This window comes from Stigmatopora nigra, chromosome 3 (assembly GCF_051989575.1).
Source record: "Stigmatopora nigra isolate UIUO_SnigA chromosome 3, RoL_Snig_1.1, whole genome shotgun sequence".
NCBI classification, from domain to species: Eukaryota; Metazoa; Chordata; class Actinopteri; order Syngnathiformes; family Syngnathidae; genus Stigmatopora; species Stigmatopora nigra.
Window position 1 is genome coordinate 8,310,486 of NC_135510.1, and position 18,190 is coordinate 8,328,675.

The window sequence follows — 18,190 nt, forward strand, 5'->3', positions numbered from 1 at the left end:
TCTCTTATTTCAGTCGTTTCTGCCATACTCAGAAATGAATGAATGACTTAAGAAATTCATTTCATTCATTTTCTGAACTGCTTTATCCTCACTTGGGTGGTGGAGGGTGCTAGAGCATATCCCAGCTGACTTTGGGCCAGAGCTGGCCATGGGACATCCTCAATTGGCTGCTGGCCAATCGCACAAAGAGACTGATAACTGAACATAGCTAGGGGCAATTTAGAGTGTCCAATCAGCCTACCATGCATGTTTTTGAAATGTGGGAGGAAACTGGAGTACCCAGTGGAAACCTGCACAGACCCGCATGCAAACTCCACACGCATTACCTGGATTTGAACCCAGGACCCCCGAACTGAAGCCCATGTGCTAACCACTCACTCGCTGATCTGTCGTAAAGAAATTCAACTTTATTTAAATGTAGAAAACTCAGTAAAATAGGAAAATAGCTGTTTTGATTGTACCAGGAATTTATAAAAGATGACTGATCCCTCATTCAAAACAGTTAAACATTTCTAAAAATGATGATTTTCCTTTTTCAAAAACATTGAACTTAAAATCATACTTTAATGACCTCGTGGGCATCCCAAGTACAACATGGTCCATTTGTGCTAAAAGTGTAGACCCCAATGAGCAAAGAATATTGGTCAAATACCCACCAAGAAGCCATAATACTGCAGTATAATGCCTGAAAACCAAATACTATACTTGTTATCCATTTTGGACTCCTCAACACATGGCGTCACCATGTGCCAGTTTTCATAAGAGAGCACTATAGTACAAATGTGCATGAGGGAAGTTTGGGGGTAGATTAGTAACCTTGAGCTGGTGTGCGAAAGACACATTATACACACTCTGGCATGGACTTCCACATGCACCCAGCGAGGCTTTTTTAAACTCATGTCAGCGTGCATGTCAGAAGCGTGCTTCCAAATGACAGCGTGCACACTTGTGCCAGTGAAGCTGTCAGTCTGAATTCATATGCTACATGAATAATTACAGGCCGTGGAAGACATTCTATTCTAATATTCAGCTTCGGACCACCGTGGCCTTGGAGTTGGCATCTAATTTGACTGTTCGCGGCCGCAAAAAAGCCTTCCACGTTCTCAAATGTAACACAAAGAAGCTTGCAGGGGGGTTCGCCTTTATGAAAGTTGAGAGAGTCGTTTATTATAATGGAGGCCATTCACGCTGAAAGAATGTAGTTTTGCATTTGGAACACCAGCTTGAGGTTGAAAAATGTATACTCATTCGCAAAGCACTGCTTAAAATGTCCAGAAACAATCATCGGCCTTTTTATGTTGACATTAAACTCGCATTGTACATGGATGTGGTTTACGCAAACTAACAATAGTGATGTTTTATTTTTGCAACAATTTGTTTTTCTTTTCAGGGACAAAATTGCACGCTTTTACACGTAATTGCATTCAAAATTAGATTCAACAAACTTTGTGTGTAGATTAGGACATTCTTCATTGTTGTTCATTGCTGCTCTGCTACCATGGCTTGAATTACGTCAAGTTTCCACTAGAAGGTGCTAGAGTAACGCTGGTAATTTGCGTATTTGGCACGGTCAGTGCAGTACATAATGGAATTGCAACAAGAAGATGAGAGCAGGTAAGCTTATGTATTCCAAAATCAGTCTGAAAAATCAATGAATTCTTTGTTATTCTCTGTGTTTATCATTTCTTTCTTTCAGCTCAAGGAAAGCATCTCTCAGGATTCAAGTGCAAGTTCAGGTAAGATTTTTTCGTTCCAAGGTCAAACCCATTATGTATTTAATTGCTCTCTTGTCAAAAGCGTTTGGACTACAAATGGGGAATCCCTCCCCCGGCCCATATGAATATGAGGTCACCCCGTTAGCTAGCATAGGGGGTCCTAAATGAAGTCATGCATTTCACCTTCGTGGAACATAATACATTAAAGTACATAATATAACAAATGCTCTAAACTTAAAATCATGTTATTACTGCACGCTAAGCTAAATCATGAAATAAACTTAAAACAAGCCAAAGTATATGCTCTGTGAATATAGTATTTAAAGATTGCCTGGATTTTCAAAGTCTTTTATAAGCCTGGTGGGCTTTTTCAAACAAAAATTCTTGCAAAAACACATTTAAATATGTTCATTAAAAGGGTATAAAAGTCATAATTTTAAAATCCCATTCTGCTTAAATTGATTAATTTTGATTTAGTTCCTAAAACATGGTCACTATATCGCTGGAATTTCCAAAATTTTCAAGGGAGAACCTGGATTGGCTAAAAAATGAACTGTCTTTATATATATATATATATATATATATATATATATATATATATATATATATATATATATATATATATATATATATATATATATATATATATATATATATATATATATATATATATATATATATATATATATATATATATATATATATATATATATATATATATATATATATATATATATATATATATATATATATATATATATATATATATATATATATATATATATATATATATATATATATATATATATATATATATATATATATATTACATTATTACTACTTTATATTATATACATTAACGACAATAAATTGCACTACAATGAAGTCCAGTCCAAATCAAGCGCATCAATGACATCATCGGTGGGTCTCCACTATCCGGGTGACACAAATGGAAGCCCCGTCCGTGTACACTTGCGGTTAGGAAATTGTCCAGTTCCGGCATGGCTTACCGCAGCACGTGAAGTCAAATTCAACCTTATAGCGACCGGCGCAGACGTTTCAATGCCCTTCTGTGGTTTGTTTTGCTAATCAACCTCATGTTCCAGCATGTTCCATACGCCGTCTTCATTTAGTCTCTTGCTTGCTTTCCTCCTCGCTACAGTTGGCGTGAGTGCGTCATCTTTAGAGGTTCTCCAACCACCACCTCCAAGCCCCTGTCTAAATAAACCCGCTCCCTGTAATGCATATGGAGGCGAGTTTGTGAATGATGCTGGTTTCCCCTTGAACACATAGAAAAACTGCCATCCCACCTGTTGGTGATTATATAATGTCAGAACCCTTTCCACTTTCCAATTGTATGAATTACGTATTAGGCCGCATACATTATATACTCCAAACCCAATGGTGGGGAATCCAAATGTATAGATTTTCAGGTATCTATTCTTTAGATGTGAGTTTAGTTTTAGTGCTTTGAATTATTTATGGACATTTGACATTTTGTGCCCACCCTGCCCGGTCGTATGTTATTATTTTTTTGGTCCTCCCTTGGTGGGATGTTTTATCACCGTCAATGGCACTGAAAATGATACATTGGTCAAAAAAACAGTGCTTCCACGGTATATGCTACCACATTTTATCGGAAAAGCTTGGGGAAGGCCCTTTTTTTCTTCCAAGCTTTATAAAGGTCTGCTTGGAGAAGTTCTGGTCTGGATGAGTGGACTAAAAATCCCCACCGACGTGCTCCAAAATATTCCTGGAGGAGTGGTAGCTCTGAAAAAAAAGGGACACTAAAAATGGAGAACTTTTCATTTTCTGTCCTAGTACTTTTGTACATTGATGAAGCAAACACCTGTTTGATTTCAAATAAAATAATTTACTAATCTTGATTAATTATCATTAAAAAAGCATAACAATTTGCCTGGCAGGCCTTAAAATCCCTAAGTATGAAAATATCCTGCTATGAAATATTCTGATTCTGTTCCTGATTTTTCTGGAAAGTTGGCTTAATGAAATCTAAATTCCTGGTGAGACTTTGTCTTTATTAGAGATGCAGTTTTTCATATCGAGTACTTCCATTTCTGATACTTGAAAATGCCATTATGTCTTCATCGTGACACCAAAAAAAAAAAAGATATGATTCTACTGTTGTTGTCCTTAAATGAGCTCATTGAACTAAAATCATAAACTATTTGATATTTGGAGTGAAGGTGACCTTAATGTAGTTTATTCTGACTTTGTGAACAGCTTCTTCTTTCAGAACCCAATGAGCGCATTTGGGATGGCAGTTCATTTTCCTACCAGATTGCCAGCTTTCTTTCGTGAAAACCTGCCTAAGCACACTGTAACCGACCCTTCATTTTTATGTACCTGGCAACTGGGAGCCGCCTCACGTGGCACTTGTGATAAAAGCCAAAGTATAAAATGGTTCATTTTTGGAACCAGGAACCCAAGTCGTTCATTTTAGAAGTTAAAGAATAAAAAAATGAACTGACCCCTTTGCTAATTGGGTTTATTCCATCTTTAATGTCTTCTATTTTGAGACTTTTGCAAATGTGTAAAAGAATTGAGATGTCAAGTGCATGGATGCACACTCCAGCATGTGAGTGAGTGAGTGTCTTGCTGATCCAGCTGCTTGACTCATTTGTCAGCATGACGATGAACATTATTTGTAGTTTTCCCTCCCTCCCGATGCGAGGCGGCTGCTGTTGCTGCTCTGCTGTACGCTGAGCCAGGAACATTTCAGGGAGTCTGGATGGCGCGGGGGAGGCCCCCCAGCCCCCCCCCCCCCCCCCCCCCCGGCCCCCCTTCCTCCACCATCTTCCCCTCCTCTCATCCTCAGGGGTCCTTTCTCTATATAAGGCTCTCCGAACCGCTCCTATTGTAGACGCACATCCCGCCTGCAGGCAAGTCGTAGAAGATCTTCACACAGGAATACAAGAAAGCTGAAAAGTAGTCAAGAGTCAAGACAAGTAGAGGTGAGATAAGACTTTTTTTTGAAAGATATTTTACTTCTTTATGTCAGTGTTGTCTTTTTAATTATTACAGTTGTGGTCTTTGTGATGCAGGCAGTGAACTTGAACGATGTAAAGAGATGTTAATATGTACATTAAGTATATTGCACATTCTATTTAATCAGTGGGTCCAGAAAAGTATAGTTACATTTAGAAATACAGACATGTTTACTGTGTGAATTTGACATTTTACAAACATTTTCAGTATGATGTAGGTCAACATATACTAAGCAGTTTTACAGAATTGGAGAGAAAAAAAACTCAATTTGTAAAAAATGCCAACCTAAATTGATGATTCACTTAGTAGGTTCTATATTAGGATGTCAGAAAATGTTGATTACATTGTCAAACTCAAAGTGGATTTTTATTTTATAGCAGGTGACAGAAATAAGGACAATATTTATCAATGATGTGAATGACAGAAATTGGAGATTATGAAAGAGTGACACTAACAAGGCCTAATTTATTGACAAAAGTATGAATTGCTTCAATTTGAAAAACATTTACACTACTAGTGTACTTTATACATATAATACGGTAATATGGGATAGCATCAAAGAAGAAAATCATTTTATTGGGTGGGTGGGGAGCGGGGGGTGGCGTAGGGCCACTCCACCAATTCTGGCTCATTGACAGAAAGTGGCGTCCACATGCGAGCATGGCGGTCAGGTGAAGTAAAGGTCAAGCCCCCTTCCTCCCGGCCGCCGAGCGTTTGGGACGACGCGAGGCCACAGTGCGTTTCCGTGTCTTCTGGGCACATCTGTCACTCGGGTCCAAAATTCAGGAGAGCCGTGAGAAGGCTCCGATCCGAGGAGCTGCTCTCGCTGGAGTGTGCGAGGGTGTGGTGCCTTGTGCTTGATGCCTGGCTGGCTGGCTGGTTGGCTGGCTGGTTGGCTGGCTGGTTGGTTGGCTGGCTGGCTGGGCTGCCCCGCGGCATGCCAGCGCTGGCACGGCGTGTTGACACAGAGCCGGGTGCCAGACCTCAAGCCGCCTCTTTGCAGCCAGAGGGAAAGAGGTGAAGGGATTCAAGGATAAGGAGCGAGAGAGCGAGAAAGAGAGAAAACGAGAGAATGACAGAGCGAGAGGGCGAGAAAGTCCTGTTTATTTGCTTCTCGGTTCACACGGACCCGTTGCACCTTTCTCGCTTTATTTGAACAAATCCTCCCTCTTGTTGGACATTAAATCATTATTGGCCACAACATGAAACAACGAAAGCAGATCCAATGCCGAGCCGAGGCAAAATGAAATCCCACCCTCTAAATATTGGTTTGAGATGTTTAAAGAATTCGTATCACACTTTGTGCAACGCTGTTTGTTATTGTTGGTTGTCATTTGTGTTTTTCAAATCATTGAGAGGGATCTTTAACTGTTTCTTTGAAGGTAGAATACAGTTTTTACATAGAATTGATTTGGGTTTCGCAGAATCATTATTTATCAAACAATTGTAGCTCAAAATTTCTCTTCCCATTGGATCTGTTCCAAAAATCCCTTTTAAAGTGTTAAAAAATGTTTCTTTTTTTAATTAAATGATCACTCCTTAATTTCATAGCTTGAAATCATGACATAAATTCCATTAAATGTGGAAGTTTACCTACACAGCTCCACAAGTCGATCCGATCAAGACAATTTCAAACTTTAAACTTACTAATACGTTAATTTCAGTCATAAAACTGATGTCATTTCTGTTGTAATTGATCCCGTTTTACTCTTCTCATAATGCTGATGACATGATACCCATGAGGCATTTCTGGTTAATATTCTATCATCACATCACGCACATATTGCTCATCAGTGGTGTATCACTTCTCATTTCTTTCAGGTTTTGTCCCAACGCATATAAAAAAGATCCGCCCACCACTACGTTCAACCTTCTCCGTGTCAACCATGGCCTTCATCCCTCTCCTGTCCCTCCTGCTGCTCTCCTGGATCGGAAGCTCGGCGTCGCTTTTCCTGCCCGACTCGCCGGAGCTCAGAAAGCTGCTGAGTCGCTACGAGGACGAAGAAAAGGGTGGGAACAACGCCACCGGCCGAAGCAGGACCAGGCGAGCCATCCGCTGGTCGGACCGCGAGGAGATCCTCCAGCTGCACAACAAGTTGAGGGGCTCCGTGTACCCCAGTGCGGCCGACATGGAGTACATGGTAAGGCCCAATGGGACTGACAATTTGATAAGCCAAATGATACATGTTGATTAGGGGTGTCTAACTCAGTAGTGTTGTTACACTTTCCATTTGTGTACCAAAAATCAGTGCTGCCACAATTGATCCAGCAATCCGTTATCTAATGAATTGAGAACTAATTTGATGAATTATTCAGTGTCTTTGAGGTAAACATGGTTCAAATGCTCATTAGGGGTGTTTAAAATAGAAAATATCAGATTTTTTTTACAGTATTAGTAGTGGAAAAACCTGAAAATTATATATTTAAGGTAAAATTTCAGTTTTTTTTTAGTTTGAAAGGGGAACAGTTAATATTCTCTAATTCTTGATTTTTTAAAAAAAATTGACTTTATTCATATAATTTTCTATAATAATAGAGAGATCCATGTTTTTTCCTTCTTAATTTTTTATGTTTACTTATTTTAATGATTAAAAAACCCAAAGTAAATACTCCCTAATTTCTATATTTTCAGGCCTTTTCGCATTTAGGAAAATGGATATCAGTGTCTAGATTAAAAAAGAAATTGATTGAAATTGCGGCTCTTTCCAAACTGTAAACGCTTATGAATATGTTTATCAGGCAGAGAAATATCAAAGGTAAACATAGCCCCCCTATTTTTATCGTCAATGCTGGGTTTCCACTAGTGCTTTTTTAAGCCTGGCGGGCCATCAGGTATCTCTACCGGGCATTGCTCCATAAGTATCAAAAATAGACATATTTTCAATCATTTTATCCACATCTAGTGATACCTTTCAAAGTTCACCGTCCATCTTCAGGTTGAAAGCATGTTCCAGCTCTTTGCCATTGCCCTGAATTGCATGTTTAAAAGTCTTTTCTCTCAACCTGGAAACACACAGTCATGACATCAGGCTCTTTCAAGCCTGCTGTGTTGTGTGTTTCTTTTTAACAAGCTCCATAATAACGCTGACTTTGTGCGGTCTACCTGCATCATTTTGGAGAAGACAAGTAAGGGGAGGGGTGCTTGTTAGAGCTCGCATGGCACTGGAGTGGGCAAAGTAGAGGAGGAATTATTGTTGTTGGGAAGAGCTTGAAGGTTAGGGAGTCTACGAGGGAGGGGAAAGCGCTTACGCCCGTCCTTGTGTGTGTGTGTGTGTGTGTGTGTGTGTGTGTGTGTGTGTGTGTGTGTGTGTGTTTGTGTGTGTGTGCTTGACCACCAAAAGGCTGGAAATTTACTGAGGAGTTGCCTTGAGAGTGTCTTCGCTGCTATAAAAAAAGCTATTTACTTGAGAATTTATTTATTCCATATCCTCCAGATTTAGTTAAATGAATGACTAGGTGCACTTGTTATAGCTCGCTGTTGGTTTTTCTCACTTTTGGTGATTAAATTGCGGTGCTTAACGTCCACAGGTGTGGGATGACGAGCTCGAGAGGTCTGCCACTCACTGGGCCGAGATGTGCCAATGGGATCACGGACCTCGGGACTTGCTCATGTCCATAGGGCAGAACCTGGCCGTGCACTGGGGAAGGTGAGTCCCTCCCACCCACACACACACACATGGAGAAAATCATTTTAAGATAAGTTTTTGCGCCGTTTAAAATCACTTGCTGTTACTTCATGTGCTAACCAAAAGTGCCGGTAACTCGTTTGAGTTTGACAGTCATTAGCAATCACTTATGTATTGTCGACAGCTCCGTCTGGCTGAAAGCTGGTGAAAACCAGGCCAATTGAGGGGATTTTTAGGGATTTTTTTTTCTTTTCCACTGCTGGCTGACGACGCCACACTCTGTCTTTCATGCTTCTTTTCCCCCTCCTTCCCAAAGGGTGAAAATTATGGGCCAAAATTCTGCCAGTCTGTGGTGATATTTTTAAAATATATGTGTTAACATCTTTGGTGTTTATCATGTACACGTTATGTGAGGGCTGCTCATGTATCAATGGGAAGCCATGAAACAGCTGCAGTTCATTCCCCCCTACTGGGCCATTTCATCTTAACTGAGGATGGATGTGCACTGTTAAAATAAATACATAACGAAATAAATGTACAGTTGTGTTGCCAGAATTGGACCAGTAAAAAAAATGGGAAAACGGGATTAAAATAATGTCAAATTATCCAGAAAATACCCCAAATAACATCATTTTAACTGTTATTATTAGTGTGATAATAATTATTTACTATTTTAATTTTGTTTTATATATTAGATCAGATTTTTTTCTGTATTTTTATTTTTTAGATGAGATAACTTTACTCATCCCGTATTTGGGAAATTCACTGTCGCAGTAGCAAGAGGATGAGAATACAGACAGAGGAAAATACATTTTAAAGTTTAATTTTCCTTCTATGCACAAACCAGTTCTTCCAACCAGGCAAATTGGTAGTCTGCAGTAAGACGTCTATCGCCATGGATGAAAATGGTCAGGTTGTTCACGTGCTTAAATGATTTTAATGGATGAAAACATGCAGCCGTTCCAACACTTTGTGTTGAACAGAACCACAGTAGCTGGCAACTCTTTGATTCTCTGAATCCATACAGTGGAGCATATTTGCAGGGCTTGACTCTGAATGTGTGTTTGTCCACAGTAGGCCTCTTTATGACATGGTTTGCCGTCACAGCAGGTGCCCTTCCAGGAATCTGCTCTCATTCTCACTGAGCCGTTCATTCCTCCCCCTTCCCCTCCCCTTCCCCTTCTTTTTCTTCTCGTGCCAACACACCCAGCGAGGACTCCCTTCTTTCCGCTCCCTTTGCTCTCACCGTCATTGCCCCTGGGCTCATTTCAATCCCCTAAAAAGACATGTTTACAGTACGGATTGGTCAAATGCTCTGTTTAGACTCTTGGTTGTTTTCTTTTTTTGTTTTTCCATTTCACATGATCTGGATATCCCCTTACTCAATGTCATTCGACTGAACCTGCTACTTTTTTTTGTGTACAGATACCGCTCGCCTTCCTTCCATGTTCAGGCCTGGTACGACGAGGTGAAAGATTACACCTACCCTTACCCTCACGAGTGCAACCCGTGGTGTCCTGAGCGTTGCTCGGGGCCTATGTGCACTCACTACACCCAGGTGAGAAACCCAAACACACCAAAGAGAATTGCACTAGGAACTAAGTAGAAGTGGTTAAAAAGCATGACTTGCCAGCAAAAGAAGCCAACAAAAAAAATGGATGCCTCTGGCTAGAATGCTCTTTTAAAGGCACGTGAAACTATTTTGCTGACTGCAGAGTGTAGCCACATTTTGGGGGAAAAAAAGTTGACTTTGAAGCTGCTAGGATGTGTTTACAGAAACATCCAAACTCCCCCTATTGCCCCTCAGCTTGAAATTTGACCAGAGCCATCTGGTAGTCATTCACGCTCATCCCTCCATGCTTGACCTGGATTCTTCCAAAGATGCTGCGGTGAAGGGGGGGGGGGGGGGGGGGGGGCATTGCTTCAACTCAGCATCCCAACCTTGTCAATGTGTTTCCTTTCCTTTCAAATTTAGGCATAAGGAATCAATTACTTGAACATTTCAAAGCACAAAAAGAATATCTTTCTGTGTCATCATCCATTAATTGAATTTGACTTGAATTATCGGGTCATAGTCGACTAAAAAGTCAAGAAACAGACACAAGTAAACATGTCATTTTACGGCTCAAGTGTACTCAAGTAATTTAGGGATCCCTTAGAACAAAAAGTGCAATTTTTTTGGATTCTATTACCAAAACTTGCCAATTGTAAACCACCAACCAACCCTCTTTGTCCTCTTAAGCCACCACAAAGACATAGCCCCCCTCAGCTATCATTGCGCATCGCAAAAATCTGCTTGCTGACTCACTGCTTCCAGTGGCCTCAAAATGTCTCAAACAGGAAAAAAAAGATGAACATTCCTAAAGAAGGAAAGCATGCATGGAGCAAAAAAAGGTTCGGAAGAGTTTGGGAAGCCGCAGTGTTGTTCGTGTACCCCTTCAAATGGCACATCATTCATCTTGAGCACATCTGTAGCACTTTTCCGCTCAATAAGTTATTTTATTTGACCTCGGAGGGGCACCCGGCTAAGATATTTAGGGCATGACGGCTCTGCCAGCGGCTTGATGAGAGCCTTCACACGTGATGATGTCCCATTGGCCTTGTTAAAGGTGACCGCACATCCGTCTGCTTCCTCCGGAATGATCCATTGACCCCAAAGCCTGCCGCTTTTATAGGTTAAGTGTATTTTGATCCATTCACGAGGTGGATCTTACATTGGCCTGGCCTTGATTCTTCTCTTCACAGGTGGTTTGGGCCACCACGAGCAGAGTTGGCTGCGCCGTGCACGTGTGTCCCGTGATGAACGTTTGGGGCGAAACGTGGGAGAACGCTGTCTACCTCGTCTGCAACTACTCCCCAAAGTAAGAGCAAAGATTCCAGAAGTGACACCTTTGCGCTTCGTTGATATTTTTTCCCCTCCTCAAAGTCCTGGCAACTCTGCGTATGTTCCGAACGGGCTCCCAACTGTCGGATTGACCGCTCATTTTGAACGGCGAGTGACATTTTGGGGCCGCTCAAATTCCTCCAGAAGTCAGAAAATATAAAAAGCCTCATCAATTATCGAGAAAGCCAAATAAGAGCTGGTTTCCATTCCATTTAGAGACAACCAGGAGGGCTTTTATTAGCCTCTTAGGAGCCTCGACCGCAGGCCAATGGTGTTAAAGTCATTACAAGAGCAACGAGCAAAGTGATGCTGACAAGTTTCAACCTCAGTCAACATATGTGCCTTGTGTTCCCACAGGGGAAACTGGATCGGAGAAGCGCCGTACAAAAATGGACGCCCTTGTTCCCAGTGCCCCCCTAGCTACGGTGGAGGATGCAGAAATAATTTGTGCTATAAAGGTGAGCACAGGACCAAGGCAGACACTTGGCTACAAATTTGACAAATGACATTTTCAGTTGTCCTTGTTGTGATTTGGACATACATTTTAAACAACGGCTAAGGTTTTAACTGGTGAAGCAATTTTTTTCTTCTTCTATCATGAGGAATTAAGATCATGAACTCCTTGGCTGCCATGACAGCAGTAAAAAATATGCCAGTCTTCCCATTTCCAATGGAAAGGATGTCTACTCATGAATAATTTAAATTCACAACAAAGGCATGTGATTGCACCCTTATAGTTACCATTTATGGAAAATTGGCGCCACCATACTGCCGTTTGCCTTATTGCATTCATTAACTGATATCTGTATTATGCTGGAAACTATTTGGGAAATATCAGTTGTATTGGTGCTTTGATCAAAATCATGCTAATACACAACTTTAGGTTGAAAACCTTCAAATGAAACTTTCTAAGGTGCATGTTTGTTTGGCTGTGTATCCAATGTTAGACTCCCAGCGAACTGAGACTGAGGATATGAACGAAGTGGAGAAGCCTCAGGTGCCCATTGTGCCTCGCACCACCCCAAAACCTGCACCCAAACCCTCTGCTCCACGGAGACCCGTGTCCAGGCCATCTGTGCCAATCACCCCATCATCAAGGAATCCGAGTAACACCTACCTAGGTAAGCACTATTACACTAAAAAATATATAAAAATAATACATTGTTATTGGTCCAACATGATTGGACCCACATCCAATTACCAATTTCCTTTTTTTTAAAACCAAAAATCCCTTCAGATTCATCTAGGACCAAAAAAATTAAATATTTTCAGTCCATTTCCACTGTTGTAAACTCGTACTGTTCATGCACTTTTTTTAGTATTTCAATTGCGTTTCATTATTTCACATTTTTACAGCTCAGCCCATCAAGTGTGAGACCAGACTGCGAGATAAATGCAGAGGTGTAACCTGTAACAGGTAATATCATCATAAGTGTTACTAAAATTACATTAATACGCATACCTTACGATAAACTCAAATGTTCTCTTTGTATATCTTTTCAGATATAAGTGTCCCGCTAACTGCATGAATAGAAAAGGGAAGGTTTGGGGAACGCTTTACTACGACGTGGTGAGCACTCTTGCCTGAAATTGATCTGATCAAAGCAATTTGACATACAATAATTGCTTGTTATTCATCGTGTGTGCAGCAATCGAGTATATGCCGTGCCGCCATTCACTTTGGTGCAATCGACAATAACGGGGGAATTGTGGACGTCACCAGGATGGAAGCCAAGGTTCCCTTCTTTGTCAAAGCCACCAAGAATTCCATCGAGTCTTTCAGGTATTCCATAGATCTATTTTATGCAGCAGCAATTTTTTGATGTTCAAATTTCTAATCATATTACATTTCTTTTGCAGTAAATACAAGCCAGGAAATGCCTTTATGATCCATAAAGTACAAGGTAAGACATTCATTACGGTACTAACGTATGATGATCTGTTACTTCATGCTGTGTTTTTGCCGTTTTCACAGAAACCAGCATTGACTGCTACACCACGGTAGCTGACATCTGCCCATTCAAAAAGCCCCTTTCACATTGTCCAAGGTAACCCAATTTTTCTAAATAATCTGCATTTTAGCAGATCTCTTGATGTCTCATTTTGACACTAATATTTGATTGCTTCTTCAGAATGTCCTGTCCTTCTGACTGCAAAAATCAACCCTCTTATTGGTCACCAGTGGTTGGCAACAACTTCTACACCGATGTAAGTATTCAGATTTTGGATTATGTCCGCCATGGATGAATAGATTTAATTGGTTTTACTAAAAGGGACGGACAACATCAATTAAAAATGTCCTTCACTTGAAAGACAGTATTTAAATGAATTGTTCCATTTAAGGATCTTTGATAATGGACCAAATAATGTTTAAACCCAAAAATGAAAATGCTTATTATGCATACTAAATGATGTTACAATCAAGCAACTTAAAAAAAACTTTAGCAAAACTTAGGCATCCATATCTTGTGTTGTCTGTCATAATAAGCAACGATGGAACGCAAGGACAACCTGTTCCAGAATGTTGCTCTGTTTTTGATTTGTTTGGTATTTTTGATGACCTAAAAAACTGGGACGCAGCAAGGGAAAACAGCTGGCGTCGACTGAGTCTGTTTCTCTTGTCCTATTCTGTTCCTCCTCATGCTCCGATTGCAACATTTGAGTTACGAGCGAGTTGGCTGGAAATGCCGCCGCCCCTTGCCTCTTAACTGGAACACGCAAGAGGAAGCTCATAACTCTCTAACTCTGGGTTTCCTCCACCAGCCGTCTGGGTCTTTTGGAATTTATTCCAAGATGATTTTATTTGTTTTCATATTCAAATGATCATAGCATACCTTTACTTTTATGGCACTGAAAGATGATGATTGACAGTCCTCCCAATTCAAACTGTCTTTTTTTTCAAGTTAAAACTAAATTTCCTCTAACTTGTGTCTTCATCGATCCTTCAAAGACGCCAGAAATTTTATTTTTTGCAAGAAACATGAACAAAATGCTCATGATTTATTTTTGTGGCTGGTTGGTTGAGGTTGACATATGTACTAAATATAAGTCACTCTTTTTCAACCACGTCTCCACGGAATATCCCATCAATCCGTTTAATCGTTCTCAGTTACGAGCAAGCATAAATTCAAGGAGCAGAACATTTTCGGCTACGCTCACGGCTGGGACAACTTCTCCTACAGGAAAAAGCAGAAATACTTTCGCAAAGAACGCTTGCCTCACGACCAACGTAAGGTCTACTAAAATGTGTCGAAAGCGTACAGCTTGACTGTAAAGCAGACTAAACAGTGGCGTGCAAGAATTCACGTCACCTTCATGAGTCAATGTGTTGAGTTAGCACTGGCACCGCTGCGTAACGTCTACGTGAAGTTTAATAGACTTTCACCTTGTACGAACCAACTCCGTTGGAGTGGTGTTGGGCCGGCCGTACATCACAGCTCCCCTGAGACAGCTAGGCTGTCAGTTTGGTTTTAAGTCAAAAGACACAAATTTAGACGTGCCTTAAGAGAAATGTCAAGTAAACACATGCCGCGGTACTAAACTGTGTCGGCTTTCTTTCGACAGAGGTCCAGTATTTGTAAGGCGGCCATCCATGCAGGGGTGATCCCACCCGACGGGGGCTTTGTGGATGTCCTGCCTCTGGACAAGAGAAAGACTTATGTTGGTGTGCTGAAAAACGGCATCCAGTCTGAAAGGTAATTTTCCGTTATGCCGGTTTTGACGATAATCTGTGTTTATGGATCTAAAATGCGAATTTGTTTCTATATTATCGTTGTTGTTCAACTCATTGGCTGGTAACGATGGCAATAGATGAAGTAGATCTGCTCAAAGAATGAACTGTTAGGAAATTTACGACACAATAGCTTTGGCGTATTACCACCTACAACACTTACATTCATTAAACAGAGGAACAAGTCTCCTACTGTGAAAATCACGGTTTCTCTATGAGCTTTATAAGCCTGGTGGGCCGAAACCTTGCAACACCCGGAGCACTCATCTGAGTCTCGTAAGCTTTAACAGTCAATGAAAACTCAAAGAAAAGGAATTTATTAACAATCCTTAAACCTACAGTCGGCAAAAGATATCATACAAACAAAACATAGAAAGCAGTTTTTGATGACTAATGGCTTCAATGTTAACCAATGAGTTAACAGCCTCCCAAAAATGTGTTTGGACAGTTTCAAGATTAACAATGTATCCAAACGATGACTGGATGATCAAAATAACGGTGAATTCATTTCTTAGTCGTATACTTATTAATTAGTCACTTAATCATGACAGCTCCACTTCACATTTGTCGTAAATATATTTGTTGAATAGATCCATGAAAAAACTAAAAGCAGAAACAGTTCATACACGACGAGCTGATGTTTCCCTTGATTCACAGATTATTTTATTGAAAAGACACTGACTTTGCCTAAAGCCGACATCGGATCCCCTGAACAAATTGCGGTGCATCTTTGGAAGTGCCTAAAAGAAACCTACTACTCGGGTTTCCAGACTGGCTGCGGTCACAATGGACCCACACGCTGGATGAATCTCAAACTCAAATCAAAGTCCATTTAAAAATCAAATCAAATCAAGAATAATATTTATCTTCTGGGGCATCGAGCTAACGTCCGGCCAGAAGGCGTTGGATCCAGCTCAAAGTTGAGATCCGCGTGAGAGAAAGCTAACGTTTATTCCTCCCATGGCTGCAGGGTTTATGTGGGTTGAAGCGCACGCCGGCCCACTTGCGTGCGTGCCATGTTTCTCACATCGCTGCGGCCGGACGGCGCAAAATGTAGGGGAGGGACGGCGGCGTTGGGGTCTTTTGTGGCCGGCGTTGTTGTAAGAGTAATGGTGCGGTCGGCTGTGCGGATGGGCCACACATGGGATCTTTGCTTACTTTACAGCTCGGCATTTCAACTCAGTGTGTAAAGTGCTGAGTGGGCCAGAAAATGCCAGCGTACGACTACAATGAGAGTGTAAAAAGCCCCCACGGGGAGGTCTCGGGTCAATAAAAGGCTGGAGAGGAGGGTCAACAATATGGCAGCTGCATTACACTACTACTGTATCTGATTACTCAAGACTGGGAATGCCGACCGCAGTCTAAATCAGTCCTTTCCTATACTTTAAGAATAATTGCATACATTTGAATGTTAACACCAAAGCAGCGCCATGCTAATAATCAAGTCTCACAAAAAGAGATGTAATATTAGCCAGTACAACTTTGATCAAATATTATACATCTTATGGGTGGACTATAGTTTTTTTTATGTGTCATGATGAGGAATGTCAAGTGTAAAGTTTGTTGTTTTTCCTATAGGTCAACCTTCCCTCCTGTTTTTTTCTTTTTGGACTCAAATTTGTTGCAGCATAGTAGTAGTAGTGGTAGTAGTAGTGGTAGTAGTGGTAGTAATGGTAGTAGTGGTAGTAGTTGTAGTAGTAGTAGTAGTAGTTGTTGGAGTAGTAGTAGTAGTAGTAGTAGTTGTTGTAGTAGTAGTAGTAGTAGTAGTTGTTGTTGTAGTAGTAGTAGAGGTAGTAGTAGTAGTTGTTGTTGTAGTAGTAGTAGTAGTTGTTGTAGTAGTTGTTGTAGTTGTTGTTGTAGTAGTTGTAGTAGTAGTAGTGGTAATTTTAGTAGTTTCCAGCGATGAATATATTTGTGTAAAGTAGCACTCGTATGTGAATAGGGTTTTGTTAAATTCCATTTTTTAGCACCTATGCTGACGTTTTGATGGAGTTTTATTATCTATTTAAATGCATTGGATGAAAATGTGGTCTCGGTCATGGTGTTCTTCCACCATTTTGTTGCCCGATGACGTAAATACGATTGCTCTCTTTTCCAGCAAAAGCAGTACAGAGGGAGGCTCCTTCCGTGTCTTTGCCGTGAGGGAGTGAGACGCCCGCCAACGTGTCGGAAAGTCTCCCCAGTTGCTCTCAACGTGCAGGAATTGCCTCCAGGTTTGATACCGCGCCCTCGGTGGAAGCGGAGCGTCTTCACAATGTCACAGACTCCTTCCCCCATTCGGTCAATTGCGGAAATTGTCACCTTTTTTACCCCAAATTGAGCAAACCTTTAGAAAGGCTTCACGTGTGAGTGTTGTAAATTATAATGCATTGAACAGCTGGTGCTGGATCTATGAAGTTTTTTATGTTTACATTGATGTTAATTAATATTTTCATACACAGGAATGTATACTGATCACAGTTTATTTAATCAGTGTGTACATAATATATATTTTTAAGAAGTACCATAGATTAACCTTTGTTTTCTGACTGTCCTTTGCCAAAATTCCCCTTTTCTTGCTTGTGGCTTGTTGTTGAATAATATGGTATAAAAGCAACGGTTCACTCCTGCATTCACTTTCTTGATTTCCATTGAAAATAATTCATTTCCTTCCTTCACCCACACGAGAAAGATGAATGTGTCGGCCAAAATTGCAAGTGTGGGAAGTTCCATGTTTAAAAAAATTAAAGTTATCGCCAGTGTGTTTTCTACACGCCACTGCAATTGATTGGAGAATTTGGACAAAAGTGCTTTACGGCAAAACAGGCAAATTACTATGATTTTTTTTTGGGAGCACCAAGTATTGTTCAGTCATGTTCGCTCCCAAGAAAATCCTTCCAGTGTATATTTTTTTTTCATTCTACCTCAATCCTATCGCTATGCTTTTCTGTAATGTTAACATTCTGCAATTGTAAAAGTTATGGGATTTGTAAATAGAACAGTATACTATTATTGAGTTTTCTTTTCTCTTTCAAGTCTCTTGGATGATTGTTTTTTTTATACAGGCATGTATATTGTAAATGGATTTATCTATATATTTTTTGCACAATTGGAAATAAAATTGTATTTCAAACTGCAACAGTCATGTCATTTGTGTCTTGGGTTGGAATCACTCGGTTCATACTGTGTTTACTTTTATTTAATTAAGTTTATCTTGACCTTTGTGCACATGGGTTGGCCCTTTCAC

General features: G+C 40.4%; 1 protein-coding gene across 1 annotated transcript; it reads left to right on the forward strand.

Moving 5' to 3' along the window:
- The first annotated feature begins 4,574 nt into the window (after positions 1-4,574).
- crispld2 (cysteine-rich secretory protein LCCL domain containing 2) lies at positions 4,575-18,058 on the forward strand. The gene is made up of 15 exons (XM_077713937.1): positions 4,575-4,690; positions 6,546-6,865; positions 8,253-8,371; positions 9,776-9,908; positions 11,096-11,211; positions 11,592-11,692; positions 12,182-12,355; positions 12,591-12,651; positions 12,738-12,804; positions 12,884-13,017; positions 13,095-13,138; positions 13,210-13,282; positions 13,367-13,442; positions 14,799-14,929; positions 17,063-18,058. The coding sequence occupies exons 2-15, from the start codon at positions 6,611-6,613 to the stop codon at positions 17,112-17,114; spliced, it is 1,536 nt and encodes a 511-aa protein (XP_077570063.1). The 5' UTR covers positions 4,575-4,690; positions 6,546-6,610; the 3' UTR covers positions 17,115-18,058.
- Positions 18,059-18,190: the final 132 nt, after the last annotated feature.

What these genes read in the sequence shown, in the direction of transcription:
- crispld2 (XM_077713937.1), top strand. Translation starts at nt 6,611, where the DNA reads ATGGCCTTCATCCCTCTCCTGTCCCTCCTGCTGCTCTCCTGGATCGGA. An exon ending in GTCTGCAACTACTCCCCAAA is followed by an intron (nt 11,212 to 11,591) that starts GTAAGAGCAAAG and finishes GTGTTCCCACAG; the next exon opens with GGGAAACTGGATCGGAGAAG. An exon ending in GAACGCTTTACTACGACGTG is followed by an intron (nt 12,805 to 12,883) that starts GTGAGCACTCTT and finishes TCGTGTGTGCAG; the next exon opens with CAATCGAGTATATGCCGTGC.